Source organism: Aegilops tauschii, chromosome 2, assembly GCF_002575655.3.
Source record: "Aegilops tauschii subsp. strangulata cultivar AL8/78 chromosome 2, Aet v6.0, whole genome shotgun sequence".
Lineage (NCBI taxonomy): Eukaryota > Viridiplantae > Streptophyta > Magnoliopsida > Poales > Poaceae > Aegilops > Aegilops tauschii.
In genome coordinates this window covers 159,489,017-159,503,814 of record NC_053036.3, presented here as the reverse complement: position 1 = coordinate 159,503,814, position 14,798 = coordinate 159,489,017, and the positions used below count along the sequence as shown (strand labels likewise).

Sequence of the window (14,798 nt, the reverse complement as noted above, 5' to 3'; positions counted from 1 at the left end):
AAGAATGAGTTCATTACAGTACCTTAAGGTGGTGGTTTGTTTTCTTATACTAACGGAGCTCATGAGATTTTCTGTTTAAGTTTTGTGTTGTGAAGTTTTCTTTTTGGGTAAAGATTTGATGGATTTTGGAATAAGGAGTGGCAAGAGCCTAAGCTTGGGGATGCCCAAGGCACACCAAGGTAAAATTCAAGGACAACCAAAAGCCTAAGCTTGGGGATGCCCCGGAAGGCATCCCCTCTTTCGTCTTCGTCTATCGGTAACTTTACTTGAGGCTATATTTTTATTCACCACATGATATGTGTTTTGCTTGGAGCGTCTTGTATGATTTGAGTCTTTGCTTTTTAGTTTACCACAATCATCCTTGTTGTACACACCTTTTTGGAGAGACAAACATGAATCGGAATTTATTAGAATACTCTATGTGCTTACTTATATCTTTTGAGCTAGATAATTTTGCTCTAGTGCTTCACTTATATCTTTTTAGAGCACGGTGGTGGTTTTATTTTATAGAAATTATTGATCTCTCATGCTTCACTTATATTATTTTGAGAGTCTTTTAGAACAACATGGTAATTTGCTTTGGCTATAAAATTAGTCCTAATATGATAGGCATCCAAGATGGGTATAATAAAAACTTTCATATAGAGTGCATTAAATACTATGAGGGGTTTGATACTTGATAATTGTTTTGAGATATAAAGATGGTGATATTAGAGTCGTGCTAGTTGAGTAATTGTGAAATTGAGAAATACTTGTGTTGAGGTTTGCAAGTCCCGTAGCATGCACGTATGGTAACCGTTGTGTGACAAATTTGAAGCATGAGGTGTTCTTTGATTGCCTTACTTATGAGTGGCGATCGGGGACGAGCGATGGTCTTTTCCTACCAATCTATCCCCCTAGGAGCATGCGCGTAGTGCTTGGTTTTGATGACTTGTAGATTTTTTCAATAAGTATGTGAGTTCTTTATGACTAATGTTGAGTCCATGGATTATACGCACTCTCACCCTTCCATCATTGCTAGCCTCTTCGGTATCGTGCATTGCCCTTTCTCACCTCGAGAGTTGGTGCAAACTTCGCTGGTGCATCCAAACCCCGTGATATGATACGCTCTATCACACATAAGCCTCCTTATATCTTCCTCAAAACAGCCACCATACCTACCTATTATGGCATTTTCATAGCCATTCTGAGATATATTGTCATGCAACTTTCCATCGCTCCGTTTATTATGACACGCTTCATCATTGTCATATTGCCTTGCATGATCATGTAGTTGACATCGTATTTGTGGCAAAGCCACCGTTCATATTTTTTATTTACATGTCACTCTTGATTCATTGCACATCCCGATACACCGCAGGAGGCATCTACATAGAGTCATATTTTGTTCTAAGTATCGAGTTGTAATTCTTGAGTTGTAAATAAATAAAAGTGTGATGATCATCATTATTAGAGCATTGTCCCATGTGAGGAAATAAAAAAATAATAAAAAAAGAGAAAGGCCAAATAAAAAAAGAGAAGGCCCAAAAAAGGGAGAGAAAGGCCAAATAAAAAAAGAGAAGGCCCAAAAAAATGAGAGAAAAAGAGAGAAGGGGCAATGTTACTATCCCTTTTTCCATGCTTGTGCTTCAAGTAGAACCATGATCTTCATGATAGAGAGTCTCTTATTTTGTCACTTTCATATACTAGTGGGAATTTTCGTTATAGAACTTGGCTTGTATATTCCAACAATGGGCTTCCTCAAATGCCCTAGGTCTTCGTGAGCAAGTAAGTTGGATGCACACCCACTTAGTTTTTTTTGTTGAGCTTTCATACATTTATAGCTCTAGTGCATCTGTTGCATGGCAATCCCTACTCCTCGCATTGACATCAATTGATGGGCATCTCCATAGCCCGTTGATTAGCCGTGTCGATGTGAGACTTTCTCCCTTTTTGTCTTCTCCACACAACCTCCATCATCATATTATGCTCCACCTATAGTGCTATGTCCATGGCTCGCGCTCATATATTGCGTGAAAGTTGAAAAAGTTTGAGAATGCTAAAGTATGAAACAATTGCTTGGCTTGTCATCGGGGTTGTGCATGATTAGAGCATTTTGTGTGACAAAAATAAAGCATGGCCAAACTATATGATTTTGTAGGGATGAGCTTTCTTTGGCTATGTTATTTTGAGAAGACATAATTGCTTGGTTAGTATGCTTGAAGTATTATTATTTTTATGTCAACATTAAACTTTTGTCTTGAAACTTTTGGATCTAAACATTCATGCCACAATAAAGAAAATTACATTGAAAATTATGTTAGGTAGCATTCCACATCAAAAATTCTGTTTTTATCATTTACCTACTCGAGGACGAGCAGGAATTAAACTTGGGGATGCTGATACGTCTCCAACGTACTATAAATTTTTATTGTTCCATGCTATTATATTATTTGTTTTGGATGTTTAGTGGGCTTTAATATACTCTTTTATATTATTTTTGGGACTAACCTAGTAACCGGAGGCCCAGTGCCAGTTGCTGTTTTTTTTGCCTATTTTAGTGTTTCGCAGAAAATAAATATCAAACGGAATCCAAACGGAACGAAACCTTCGCGAGGATCTTTCTTGAAACAAACGCAATCCAGGAGACTTGGAGTGGAAGTCAGAGACGCAACGAGGCGGCCACGAGGCAGGAGGGCGCGCCCAGGGGGTAGGCGCGCCCCCACCCTCGTGGGCCCCTCGTAGCTCCACCGACGTACTTCTTTCGCCTATATATACCCTTGTACCCTAAAAACATCAAGGAGAGCCACGAAACCACTTTTCCACCGCCGCAACCTTCTATACCCGTGAGATCCCATTTGGGGCCTTTTCCGGCGATCTGCCGGAGGGGGATTCGATCACGGAGGGCTTCTACATCAACACCATAGCCTCTGTGATGATGTGTGAGTAGTTTACCATAGACCTTCGGGTCCATAGTTATTAGCTAGATGGTTTCTTCTCTCTCTTTGGTTCTCAATACAAAGTTCTCATTGATGTTCTTGGAGATCTATTCGATGTAATATTCTTTTGCGGTGTGTTTGCCGAGATCTGATGAATTGTGGGTTTATGATCAAGATTATCTATGAACAATATTTGGTTCTTCTCTGAATTCTTATATGTATAATTTGATATCTTTACAAGTCTCTTCAAATTATCAGTTTAGTTTGGCCTACTAGATTGATCTTTCTTGCAACGGGATAAGTGCTTAGCTTTGGGTTCAATCTTGCGGTGTCATTTCCCAGTGACAGTAGGGGCAGCAAGGCACGCATTTTATTGTTGCCATCGAGGATAAAAAGATGGGGTTTATATCATATTTCTTGAGTTTATCCCTCTACATCATGTCATCTTGCCTAATGCGTTACTCCGTTATTATGAACTTAATACTCTAGATGCATGCTGGATAGCGGTTGATGTGTGAAGTAATAGTAGTAGATGCAGAATCGTTTTGGTCTACTTGACACGGACGTGATGCCTATATTCATGATCATGCCTAGATATTCTCATAACTATGCGCTTTTCTATCAATTGCTCGATAGTAATTTGTTCACCTATCGTAATATATGTTATCATGAGAGAAGCCACTAGTGAAACCTACGGCCACCGGGTCTACTTTACATCATATAAGTTTCCGATCTACAATTCTAGTTTACTATTTATTTTGCAATCTTTATTTTCCAATCTATACAAAAAAATACCAAAAATATTTATCTTATTATCTTTATCAGATCTCACTTTTGCAAGTGGCCGTGAAGGGATTGACAACCCCTTTATCGCGTTGGTTGCAAGGTTCTTGATTGTTTGTGCAGGTACTAGGTGACTTGCGAGTAGTCTCCTACTGGATTGATACCTTGGTTCTCAAAAACTAAAGGAAATACTTACACTACTTTGCTGCATCACCCTTTCCTCTTCAAGGGAAAACCAACGCATGCTCAAGAGGTAGCAGCGCGCCTTGGCGCGCGCGCGTTGTCGGGTCCTAACATTTGTGGCGAAACATGTGTGCGAGATATACCATCATTGTAGCGGAAGCTTAGCATATTTAGCCAGCATAATAACTTTTGTAATTTGCTTGCCCATAACACATATGATAGTAATGGTTCACTATAAAACACACATAGAATTAAATAATACATAGTAGTAATGGTTCTGTATGTTCCACATTTTGTAGGTTAAAATCATAGTACATGTACTTAACACAAGTCCATTCTATGAAAGGCTCAAGCATCGACATTTACACCATGGCATTGTAGTTAGTGGTAAAATATATCATTAGATAGTTGGTGTACAGGCAGATGATCCCCAACATCAAACAGTACAAAGGTCCTTTATCCACAACCAAGTCAATATTGAGTGCCTATGAAAAATCATTCTCACTTAATTACATGTGGTCATTTAGATAAATGCTTAGAACAAATAGACGTTAGAACGCACGAAGGCACATCCATGCACATAAGCCAAACCTTCTCAAATTTGTACCAGGGCATGGTGAGGCCATACCATGGCACCATTGCCAGCCGTCATGTTTTTCAAGCATGTATTTCATTTTTCTACAGTTGAGAACCAATAAACAACGTGTTTGTGGTTGACTATTGCCACACATTTCTGTGAAATATCTGTCCATTTCTTGTAAAAGGCATGAGAATTTACTAAATAGCACGATCATGGTTTTTCAGACTGTTCCCGTGCACCTTTTCATGCACCGATTGTTTGAATTTGAATTCTCTACATTAATGCCTAGAAAATGCACATAATCTCCTAAATATTATAAATGAACCCGGAAAAGTGCCAAATTTGAACATGGTGATTTGCAGGGTTTATGTTCACCGTAGAAAAAAACTCATGGACAAAGGACAAAGGAAATTTGGACTCCCCTTCAATCTCGGTGATTTACTATCGCACACGATTCATATCCGTCGCCTCTGTAAATCGTGTGTGTTCACCCACACATGCAAAAGGCGTATCAGCCTATATCCCCACCAATGTGATCTCCATTACAGATGGACAAATCTGTTTGGAAACAGAGCTCTTTTATCGCGGAATTAGACCAGCTATTAACGTTGGCTTATCCGTCAGTCGCGTCGGGTCTGCCGCTCAGTTGAAAGCTATGAAACAAGTCTGCGGTAGTTCAAAACTGGAATTGGCACAACTGATTTGACGCTTCCTTACGCTTTCTTTCAAGCATTGCTTCCAGGACAACGGAGAGTATTCCAAGATAAAGAACCAGAACTGAGGTTGACACTACTGAAAGATAAAAGAATGGTGGATAGATGGATTCGCACCATCCCAAAACCGAAATACAGACAGACCAAAAAAAGACGAAAATAAATACTCCACCACCAGCCTACCTACTAGCATGTATTAAGTACTACGAAAGGTACGGAAAACGGGAAAGGCAAAGCACAGGAAAGAAGAATATATTCAATAATGTCATCCTTGTTTCGGTACCGGATTCAACTTGTCGAGGCTTCTGCTCGTAACGTCACTCACTGGATCAAATCAAAGGGCTCGGTTTCCACCCACTCGCCGCGGACTCCTCCGCAACTCTGCACCTCATCAACTTCTATTGCGACAGCCACCCTAAGCTCGACGGCTGTTGTCGGCGGGCGGAGGTCGCGCTCCAAACGGTACGGGATTTCGCCCCTACCGCTTTTCGCCGCCTATCTGCACCGACATTCTAGACTGGTCGATTGGGGTTTTTAGATCAAACTTAACAGTAGCGCCCTACTCTGAAAACGCGCTACTACTATTTTATTAGCAGTAGCTCGGTTTGCGGAAGGGCCCTACTATACCTAGCCTGTCGACAACGGTGTGGCAATTATAGTAGTAGCGCATTTTCATCTTGCCGCGCTACTGCTATATGGATAGCAGTAGCGCCCTTTGTGACCACACACTAATGCTAAGTAGCAGTACCGCCTCCTTTTAACCAACACTACTGATAAGCTTCTGTGTATAAGGTTTCCGTAGTAGTGCATGGTTATCCCGTGTATAGTTTATTGTTTGGCTTTGGAAAATTTTATGTTTCTCTTTTAGTAGTGTTGGAGACTAACTGAAAAGCCAGAACACATTGGTGTTAGTTGGTTACACGGGAGCTCCGTCCCTGATCCTTATGCGTGTTGGGCCGAAAAAAATATGCATCTACTCCCTTGCTTTTCTTCTTACTCTACATATTAGATTTGTCTGAAATCAAACTCCTCAAAGTTTGACCAAGTTTATACAAAATATTATTAACATTCACAATACAAGAACGCCATCTTTAGGTCCATCATGAAATATAATTTCATATTATACTTATTAGGTATTGTAGATGTTGATATTTTCTAATATAAAGTTGTTATAACTTTGCAAAGTTTGACCTCAGACAAATCCAATACATGAAGTAAAACGATACAAAGGGAATATTACATGTGTATACATGGCCACAAGAAATGCCATGATTCAAGAGTAAAAAATGGCAGTTGACCTGGCATCCAAAATTTGGCAGCTGTAAGAGCACTCTAGCAGACTCCTTAAAACCGGTAAAACCCTTATAATTTTTAGATTTTTAAGAGTTTGGTCGTAAAAAGTGTCCAAAACAGAAACTGTAAAAGCTGCCCGACCCTTAAATATTCTAAAGGCCACCATAAACCCACACCTGAGACCAATATATTTGAAGGCTTGAAGGCCAAACTGAGGGTGACCCTTGTATCGGTCAAACCTCATCGGGAAGGACGCACCGCCGCAATTTCATCGCATACCTCACCAGAATCGTCCGCTGCCCACTAGAATTGGCCACCGCCCGCTAGAATCGGGCACCGCCGGTTCGAATTGGAGCCGGAGAAGGGTGGGGCGAGGTGGCCGAGATGAGCGCGGATGTGGCCGGCCGCCGGCGAGGGCGTTCGAGGGATGACGGGGAACGAGCAAGGGAGGCGGAGGAGGACGACAGGAAAGGAGAGGAATATTTGTTTTTACAGTGCCGTTTACAGGGTCTGTTCCGGGAGGTAAAGCCGACTCTTAAAACACGTTTTTTGCGACCCTTATAACGGTTCTAAGGGTCTGCTAGAGATGCTCTAGGGATCTTAAAAGATGAAAATAAAATTAAAAATAGTAGTATACGGCGCATGAAACCCTAAATTTTTTTATCTCAAAATATGAAAAAGTAGTATGCGGGAGAGGCTGAAAAGATGGCGCATGAAATCCTAAAATTTTGGATCTCAAGACATAGAAATGAGAACTCTAAGGACTTTTCTGTAAAATCAGTAGAACACGTGTGGGGTAAAAAGTAAAAAAGGGCTGAAAAGATGGCGCGCGAAATCCTAAAATTTTGGATTCAAGACATAGAAATGAGAACTTTGAGGACTTTTCTGTAAATCAGTAGAACACGTGTGGGGTAAAAAGTAAAAACATAGTGACATCCTTATGTGTGCAGATCCTTGCTACGCTTTATAATTTTATGTTATCGGGTGTCCCGGAAGGGACAGCTGTTGAAGCAGCGCGGTACTTATAAACAGGTCCTGCTCTATCTGGCTAGCCGATGTGGGACTAAATGAACGATCGTTTTGCTCCTGGGCAGTGCTCCTCGACGCCACCGTCGGGGCGGGGACGGGGTACTCGCAGGCGCGCTACTACACCTCGCTGGGGTTCTTCGTGCTGTCCGTGCCGGGGCTCTGGTTGCTCATCAAGCGCTCCGTCAAGTCCAAGGTCTCTCCCGGCCTCTCCTCCTCCGTACTTGCTTCCTCTATTTCTTAGTTCCACAGTCTGCCCTCCTTTCTATCGAACCAAATTAGTCAAATAAGTTAAATCTCGAAAGTTTATATTGTTGGAGACGCCTTCTCCAAATTGTAAAACATATACGTGGATCAATTTTACAACGATGGATCTGTCCCTCTTTGAGGTAGTGACTTCATGCCGGCTTTGTGAACAATTGCTATTCTTGAATAGGATCTATTCGAATTAAACGTGCATACACAGACTTCTTAAAATTTGTTGAGGGGGTGCACTTTTAGGAACAATTACTCTCAACTTCTTCCAGGTTGAATTTGACTAAAAAGTAAGTGTCATGTTGTTCTAATGACCACCAGAAAATATTTTCCTTGCAATGCCAATTGTTGCAGGTTTTCATCCTTCCTGTTTCTATCTAAATTTATTCTTAAGGTAGTCAATGTTTTTCTAGGATGTATGCCCTGGCGTAGTGGTAAAGCTGCTGCCTTGTGACCATGAGGTCACGGGTTCTAAGTCCTGGAAACAGCCTGAGACCCCTTTCCTTTCCATTTGTTGGGTTTCGCTTTGTGCCATCATTTGGTTGGTCGACAGGCACCGGAAGAAAGGAAGAACAGAGTACTTCTCTCCTATGATGTACTCATATGTATGAATTTTATCTCAAATGACCCGACATCCAGTGGACTGCATGAATTATTTCAGATGTTTTGGGGCAAATGAAAATTATAAGAAATTAAATTGACCCCATTAGTAATATCTATAATCTCTTCATTCTGGGTCTATCTTTCTACTGCACAAAAATATATTAATTATTTTGCATATATTGGTTAAAATTATGTCTGGTTTCATCCTTGGCTCAAAATGTTGGTGTGTAGTGCTAAAATTTGCTTGGGATAGATAGTTAAAGGGAAACTCTTCCGTTCACTCGACCGATCTTTCTGCGCGCATCCATCGCCTTTATGCTCATCGGATGTTTCTTTAATCAGATGGCTTGGAAGTATCCTTTTTCCACGGTCTAGCTTTGCAACTGGACCATTGTTGCAATTTTTGCCCCGCAACAACTAGCTTGCTGGGTCATGCTCTCATCCTTCATGGGCCCTCTCCTCTCTCCTCCTCCTTTCTCTCCTCCGTTGATGGGCCCGACCCGCTCTCATGATCCATCTGCTCGGTCGTTGGTTGCCTCTCCACGACCGCTCGGTGACCTCGTCCGAGCTGCCTCCCGCCGGATATGTGGTGCTCCGGCGAGATCGACGCTGCATTGCCTTGGCAGCCTCCGCCCCTCGGTTGTCCCCGACGTAGCTTACATCTGACGTTGCTGTTGGACGGCGTGTAGAGGGATCCGCAATTGATTTTTGTCTTCTGCAACAGCATGTTTTTTGCAAAAAGGCTCTTGTTGCAACAGGTTAAGAGGAAAAAATAGTTTAAAATTTTAATGCAACTGGCCTTTGTTGCGAATAATTTCGGCAACTAGACCTCTGTAGCAGAAAGTACTGCAGCAACACATTTGTTGCAAAGATGACAGATCACGTGGGTAGATCACACAGCCATCCGCAGCTTCATCCAATGGTCAGGGAGGCAGCTGATCTTTTAACTTTATCCGCCGGCGAACGCGTAGCATCGCCCATAGATAAATGATAGAACTTGTTTCAGTATAGGGTATCTTGCTGGGAAACACACTACACACTCTGTAGACTGTACTGTATGTGCCTGTCAAACTGTTTATTGCTACTGCAACTGAAGCTAGCTCTGTATAGAAGGGCTTTGGGTTGTTTAAAGTTCCACTGAAAAGAATGTTTATTTCACTCCAGATCTTATTTACAGTATGTTGTGCCATCCTAAAATCTGCCTGCAAAATACATGGCCTTATAGTAGATTCGGTCAGGAAATTGGGGTGCTTTTGTTTGTGGTGCTCAAAATTTGACTGCAACTTTGTTTAGTTCCATTCTTAGCTACGGCATGTTGTGTGATGCTAAACCTGCCTGGAATAGATAGATGGCGCATAGATGGATGATGGAATTGTTTCAGTCCGGATATTTCGTTTGGAAAAAATTGTCATGTGGCAGGAAAATTCTTTGTATATGGTGTGAAACTATTTATTTATTAGTCCCTCCGTTCCAGAATGATGTGAAGATGTTTCACTAGTTTCCCGAATTGCCATCTAGGTTTACTGAAAAGAGCAGGTTTTAACCATTTCATATGCTTCGTATCGCATTGCTCCGATTTTATGGACCGTAATTATCGGGCTAGGTTTACACTGGCTGGGAGTTGGAGCAGATTGCTGGTTATCACTTCAACACTTCGTGCAAGTGTGATTCTGATGATTTTTCTGGTCTTATTACGCAGGGCTCTGGGATGAGGCTTAACGGTTTGGAGCGAAACCTGATGCCAGGAATAGAAGACGCCTTGATGAAGGATTCGCCCAAGGCTTCCTCCTTGGAGGTGGAAAAACCTTCCCTTGGTGACAGCGAGGGGCCCACGCTTGCAGGGAAGAAAAGGAAGGATGTTCCTGGGCGCGAGAATGGCGGCGTGGCGAAGAGGGTGCTCAGGTCGGAGAGATGCTGAGCCTGAGGGTGAAGCCGCCGCCGTGGATGTTAGCGAGGGTGACAGTTTGGAGAAGGCTGACTGTGAGGCTACTGTGGGTGACAGTTTGGAGAAGACTGACTGTGAGGCAACTGCGGGTGACAGTCAGGAGAAGACCAACTGTGAGGCTGTTGCAGAGGAAGGCAGAAGCGGGGTGCAGGCAGTTGATGCTTGTAAAGATGATGAGCAAATGGATGATGCTCCAGTGAAAGTCAATAATGCTATAGAAGTGTCAGCTAAGTGTTCTGAAAATAATGTGGAAAGTGCCGGCATTGCTGAAGAGAACGGCTTGGATAACCAAAAAAGCAATTTTGAATCTGATGATAAGAAAGAGAAGGCATACGAGAAGATTTACTCTGCAACTCAGGAGGAGGAGAATGTGTCCTTCTACTTCAGCTCAGTCTTCCCAGCAAGTTAGTTTTTTCTCCAAACGATAGACTCAGCTGGTTTCACTTGTGCAGAACCATTCATTAAGAATCCCCTGGAAAGCAACAGGAGTAAATTAAAGGTGCAGAGCTACCAAATTAATCTGACAATGCTGCATCTTTCTTACCATCTTATTATTTACAGTCTGTGTACTCTTAAGATCCAAAGTAATCAACCAAAGTATCTCACTATCTCCTGTTATCACTGATTTCCACAATCCAATCAGATTATTTCTCTCTCAGCAAAATAGACAACGATATTATGTTGTCTGAAGATATTCTCAAAAGGAAATGGCATTTTCATCTTTAAGAGGGTTAAAGATGAACCTATACTGTGAATGGTCTGTGATGTATACGTATGTTCCAGAAGCGATCACCAATTTTAACTGATTTGTGAAGTTCACAGTTGTAAGAAACCAAACCATACTAAATGAAGCTACTGCCATTACCACTGCCAGAAAAATGCTAGTACTTCCATCAACGATAGGAGGATGCCTTAGAGAACAACAAAGCATTACATAGAACTAAGGCGCATATATGTGATATGTTTGTACTAAAGCCAAACTGTAGTTACGCTGAAATAGATTGTTTGACTGCTGCTATATGTTAATTTTATATACAAGCAGTGTGGTACGCTGAAATAGATATACACGGCAATATCCCAGAATGTAGAGTATTTGAATTCTAATAATTAGGTATTATACCCCAGAACTAAAATTTCAAAAAACAGTACCAAAATTTTGTTTGATTTGTGCATAAATCATGGTGCCCTGGCTCCATGGAGCAGCAATTCAGTGTCCAATATATACTGTATCAGTAGTGTTCTCCCTTACTGTTTCAAAACAACAAATTTAAGTTACAATGAAGATGTAGTTGTGAAATGAGCAGCAGGGAGAGTATCCAAGAATCAAATGGAGCATCTGAATTATCTGGGTGCTCACTGAAACAAATTGCGCAGACATGGAGGCCCCGAATAAATGTTTCAAGGCATTGCTCTTCATCGTAGTTGATCAACCGTTGAACAACATCCTCTACAGACAGAATCTCTCCAACAACCCGAGCATCCACAGGAGCCATCGTACTATCAGACATGCGTATGATTATCCCGCCATCAAAACCAAGATGAGAGAGCGTAAAGCCCTGCACCCACTCAAAAACAACTTCCTGTGCAGACTGATGTGCCCAAATCGATTCAAGCATGTGACAAAGGGTTGAGACCTTCACAGTATCCAACCACTGTACACTGAGAAAGAAGTATGGAGGATGATGGCTCAGGTATGATGGAGGCATAAGGCATGTCAGTGATATTGGAGCCAAGTGCTTGACACTGAATGTGAACTGGTTGTCTGGGTAATCATCAACACTCTGGAGTTCTGTGGGCACACTGATACCATCTGGAATTTCACGGTGCACATGGATCTGCAAAGAATTGAAAACGAGCAAGGAAAGAGCACCGCACATTTTGTCAGTATTTTGGTAACTGATGAGTACTGGAACTGGGAGTCTGGAACCAATTAAAACAACAATAAACTCCTCAAGAAAATAAATCATACAGCTGTGGCAAATATTGTAGTAATAGTTTACTTGAAAGGTAACCTCAACTTAACATCTAGTGAAGATTCTCATAGGAAAACTCAGGTCTTAGAAAGGTAACGTCAACTTAATATCAAGAACATGACTTGTAGGATTAGCAAGGATTCACATTGGAAATCTCAGTAGACTTATAGGATATTTCTATTTTTCTCACCAATAAAAGAAGTTCCTCCAAATGAATAAATCATACAGCAGTGCCAAATAATGTAATAGTTTAGTGGCCTTTCAAGACCAATTGCAGTAACAGTAGTTTGATAGCTTAATTGGCAGGGCCGTAATAAAATAAGCTGATTTTTATGATTAAGTGTATGATGAGAGGAATACGGAATGGCATGAATGGATTTGGTACCTGGATGCAGTGCTGCTTATCCCTTTTGTTGTAGACAGTTAAGACGTAAACCATCTGCAGGAGAACAAATGAGCAAAGATAATTAGAGTGCAATGGGCATTGCTGCAGATTGGTAATCAAAATCTCAAGCACTAAAATAAGTTGGTGTCTCTTTGCTATAGCTGTACTTGAAGGAAACAGATCTCCTAAGGAGGAAATTATCAAAAAGTTGCAGGTCCATACTAATACCTATCAGTGACAGCAACTCATATATTCAGACCTCCTAAAGACGCAACTACTTACACATACTTGATCTGAAACATTCACAATTTATACTTTCAGTGACAGCAACTCATAAATTCAGTTCCCAGTTTAATCGTTTAGAAAAAAAAAATTCCAGTGTCCCGGGCACAAACTGAATCTTGTCATGCATATCATTAGATGCAAATGCCACGAAGATGATCAAAGGTACAGCAGAAGCTCAATTTCTTTAGGCAGCGTTCTCCTCCGTCTGTTCTGCGGCTGCTGGTTGGGGGGGAGTGTGTGTGAGAGAGAGGTGAACCTGTAAGGGTGGAGATGGAGCCGGAATTGGAGGCGCTACAGCTCCGACCATCTCGAGGGCATCCGGCGCTCATAGCAGCGGCTCCCCGAGTTGAGAGCCGGAGAGGGCCACTCTGGGACCTGGATGCGCCGGTCGCCCGCCAGCGGCGCGAGAGAAGGGCCGCAGTCCTCCTGACGGGTGCACGCGAGCATGACGGCGACGACACCGAGTCTTCCCGTCTATGGTGACGCCTTCGGGCGGAGCAGCTGTGTGAATGGATGACGACGCTCCTCCGATGAACGCGATGGAGGGGTGGCGGGGGTCTCCTGCTGGTGGGTGGTGGTGGGGCAGGCAACCGGACCTCTTCCAAGGGGGCGGCAGCGAGCTGCGCTCCTACTGCCGACCGCCAATGGGGTGGGGAGGAGGAGGAGACGCCTAGACGGGTGTGGGGCCGAGGATGGGGAGCAGGGCGAGCGGCGGCGGCGCGGCGGAGGAGGACAGGAGCGCGGCGACGGCTGCAAGAGCGAAGGAGAGGAGCGCGAGTGGGACTGGACGCTAGGGTTCTGAAGTCTGACCAATCGGGCACCCTCCTCACCCATACGTGAAACCTAACCATCCACACTATAGCTCGCCAAATGGGCCGTTTTTTTCGGGCCGGCCCGTGAGCACGGCGGCACGGCCCGCCTTGGGCCAGGCACGGCACGGGCTAAACGGGCGGGCCTGGCACGCGGCACGCCCTGGGCCGTGCCTGGGCCTGGAGGCTGGGCATGCGGGCCGGCACGACATGGCCTGATTACGTTTTTTTTATACATCTATATATGGCCCAACATGTAAAAATAGGCTAAAAACGCTTAGTGCGTCAAATAACAGGCTGAAAATATGCGGCCCACCGTGCTAAATGGGACAACGTGCCGGCCCGTTTACTAACTGGGTCGTGCCTGGGCCTAGGGGCGCAACACGCGGGCCGGCACGGCACGGCCCGTATAGTAATCGTGCCCTGGCGAGCCGTGCCGGGCCAGGCACGATTACGATGGGCCGGGTCGTGCCGTGTCGGGCCGGCCCGTTTGGCCAGGTATGATCCACACCACGCCACGCACGACCACGCACGTGAAATGCCACGAATGCCCTCGGCGGGGCAACAACGAAATTTCTGGCGGGGCCACTCGTCTTTGACCACAGAAGGATTGCACCGGGCACGCCTACAGCCAAGGCCGCTGACACGCACGACCCACGAACACCAGGCCCCACAGTTCAGCCAGATAAAATCAAAATCGTGAAGTGTATTTGTTTTTTTACTATTCATTGCTTCGAACCCGATTTTTATCTAACAGTCAGGAATCACTGGAGGCTAAATCGGACAGGTAGAATCGCATCAAGCTCGAGATCGGACATCATCACTAATATGTATCAATAAGTATGTGACTTGTTTGTGAGACATATATATTGTATAATATAATTTTTCTAATATTCCCTAGTTGATAAGATTATGCAGGGACATATGCTTTTGTTGGAAATATGAGCAATTTATCGTATGATTTTATTAACAGAAATACTAGATAAAACATGACTATTATAGCAGAGAAACAAATCATGCAATCTGACAATGAGAAGGTAAATAGCA

At 43.2% G+C, this 14,798-nt stretch overlaps 1 protein-coding gene and 1 long non-coding RNA gene across 2 annotated transcripts; one reads left to right on the top strand and one right to left on the bottom strand.

Annotated features, from left to right (window-relative positions):
- Positions 1 to 6,273: 6,273 nt before the first annotated feature.
- Positions 6,274 to 10,921, top strand: LOC109757104 (uncharacterized). Its single transcript, XR_012202168.1, has 2 exons — positions 6,274 to 7,692; positions 10,054 to 10,921. It is a non-coding gene; the product is annotated as an uncharacterized lncRNA (long non-coding RNA).
- A 532-nt stretch (positions 10,922 to 11,453) lies between these two features.
- Positions 11,454 to 13,762, bottom strand: LOC109757103 (uncharacterized). Its single transcript, XM_045232816.2, has 3 exons — positions 13,199 to 13,762; positions 12,658 to 12,711; positions 11,454 to 12,134 (listed from the first exon to the last, which is right to left on the bottom strand). Exons 1-3 carry the CDS (start codon positions 13,247 to 13,249, stop codon positions 11,553 to 11,555), a joined length of 687 nt encoding a protein of 228 aa, XP_045088751.1. The 5' UTR covers positions 13,250 to 13,762; the 3' UTR covers positions 11,454 to 11,552.
- Between the last annotated feature and the right edge of the window lie 1,036 nt (positions 13,763 to 14,798).

What these genes read in the sequence shown, in the direction of transcription:
- LOC109757103 (XM_045232816.2), bottom strand. Translation starts at nt 13,249, where the DNA reads ATGGTCGGAGCTGTAGCGCCTCCAATTCCGGCTCCATCTCCACCCTTA. An exon ending in CTCCATCTCCACCCTTACAG is followed by an intron (nt 12,712 to 13,198) that starts GTTCACCTCTCT and finishes GTTCTCCTGCAG; the next exon opens with ATGGTTTACGTCTTAACTGT. An exon ending in ATAAGCAGCACTGCATCCAG is followed by an intron (nt 12,135 to 12,657) that starts GTACCAAATCCA and finishes AATTCTTTGCAG; the next exon opens with ATCCATGTGCACCGTGAAAT.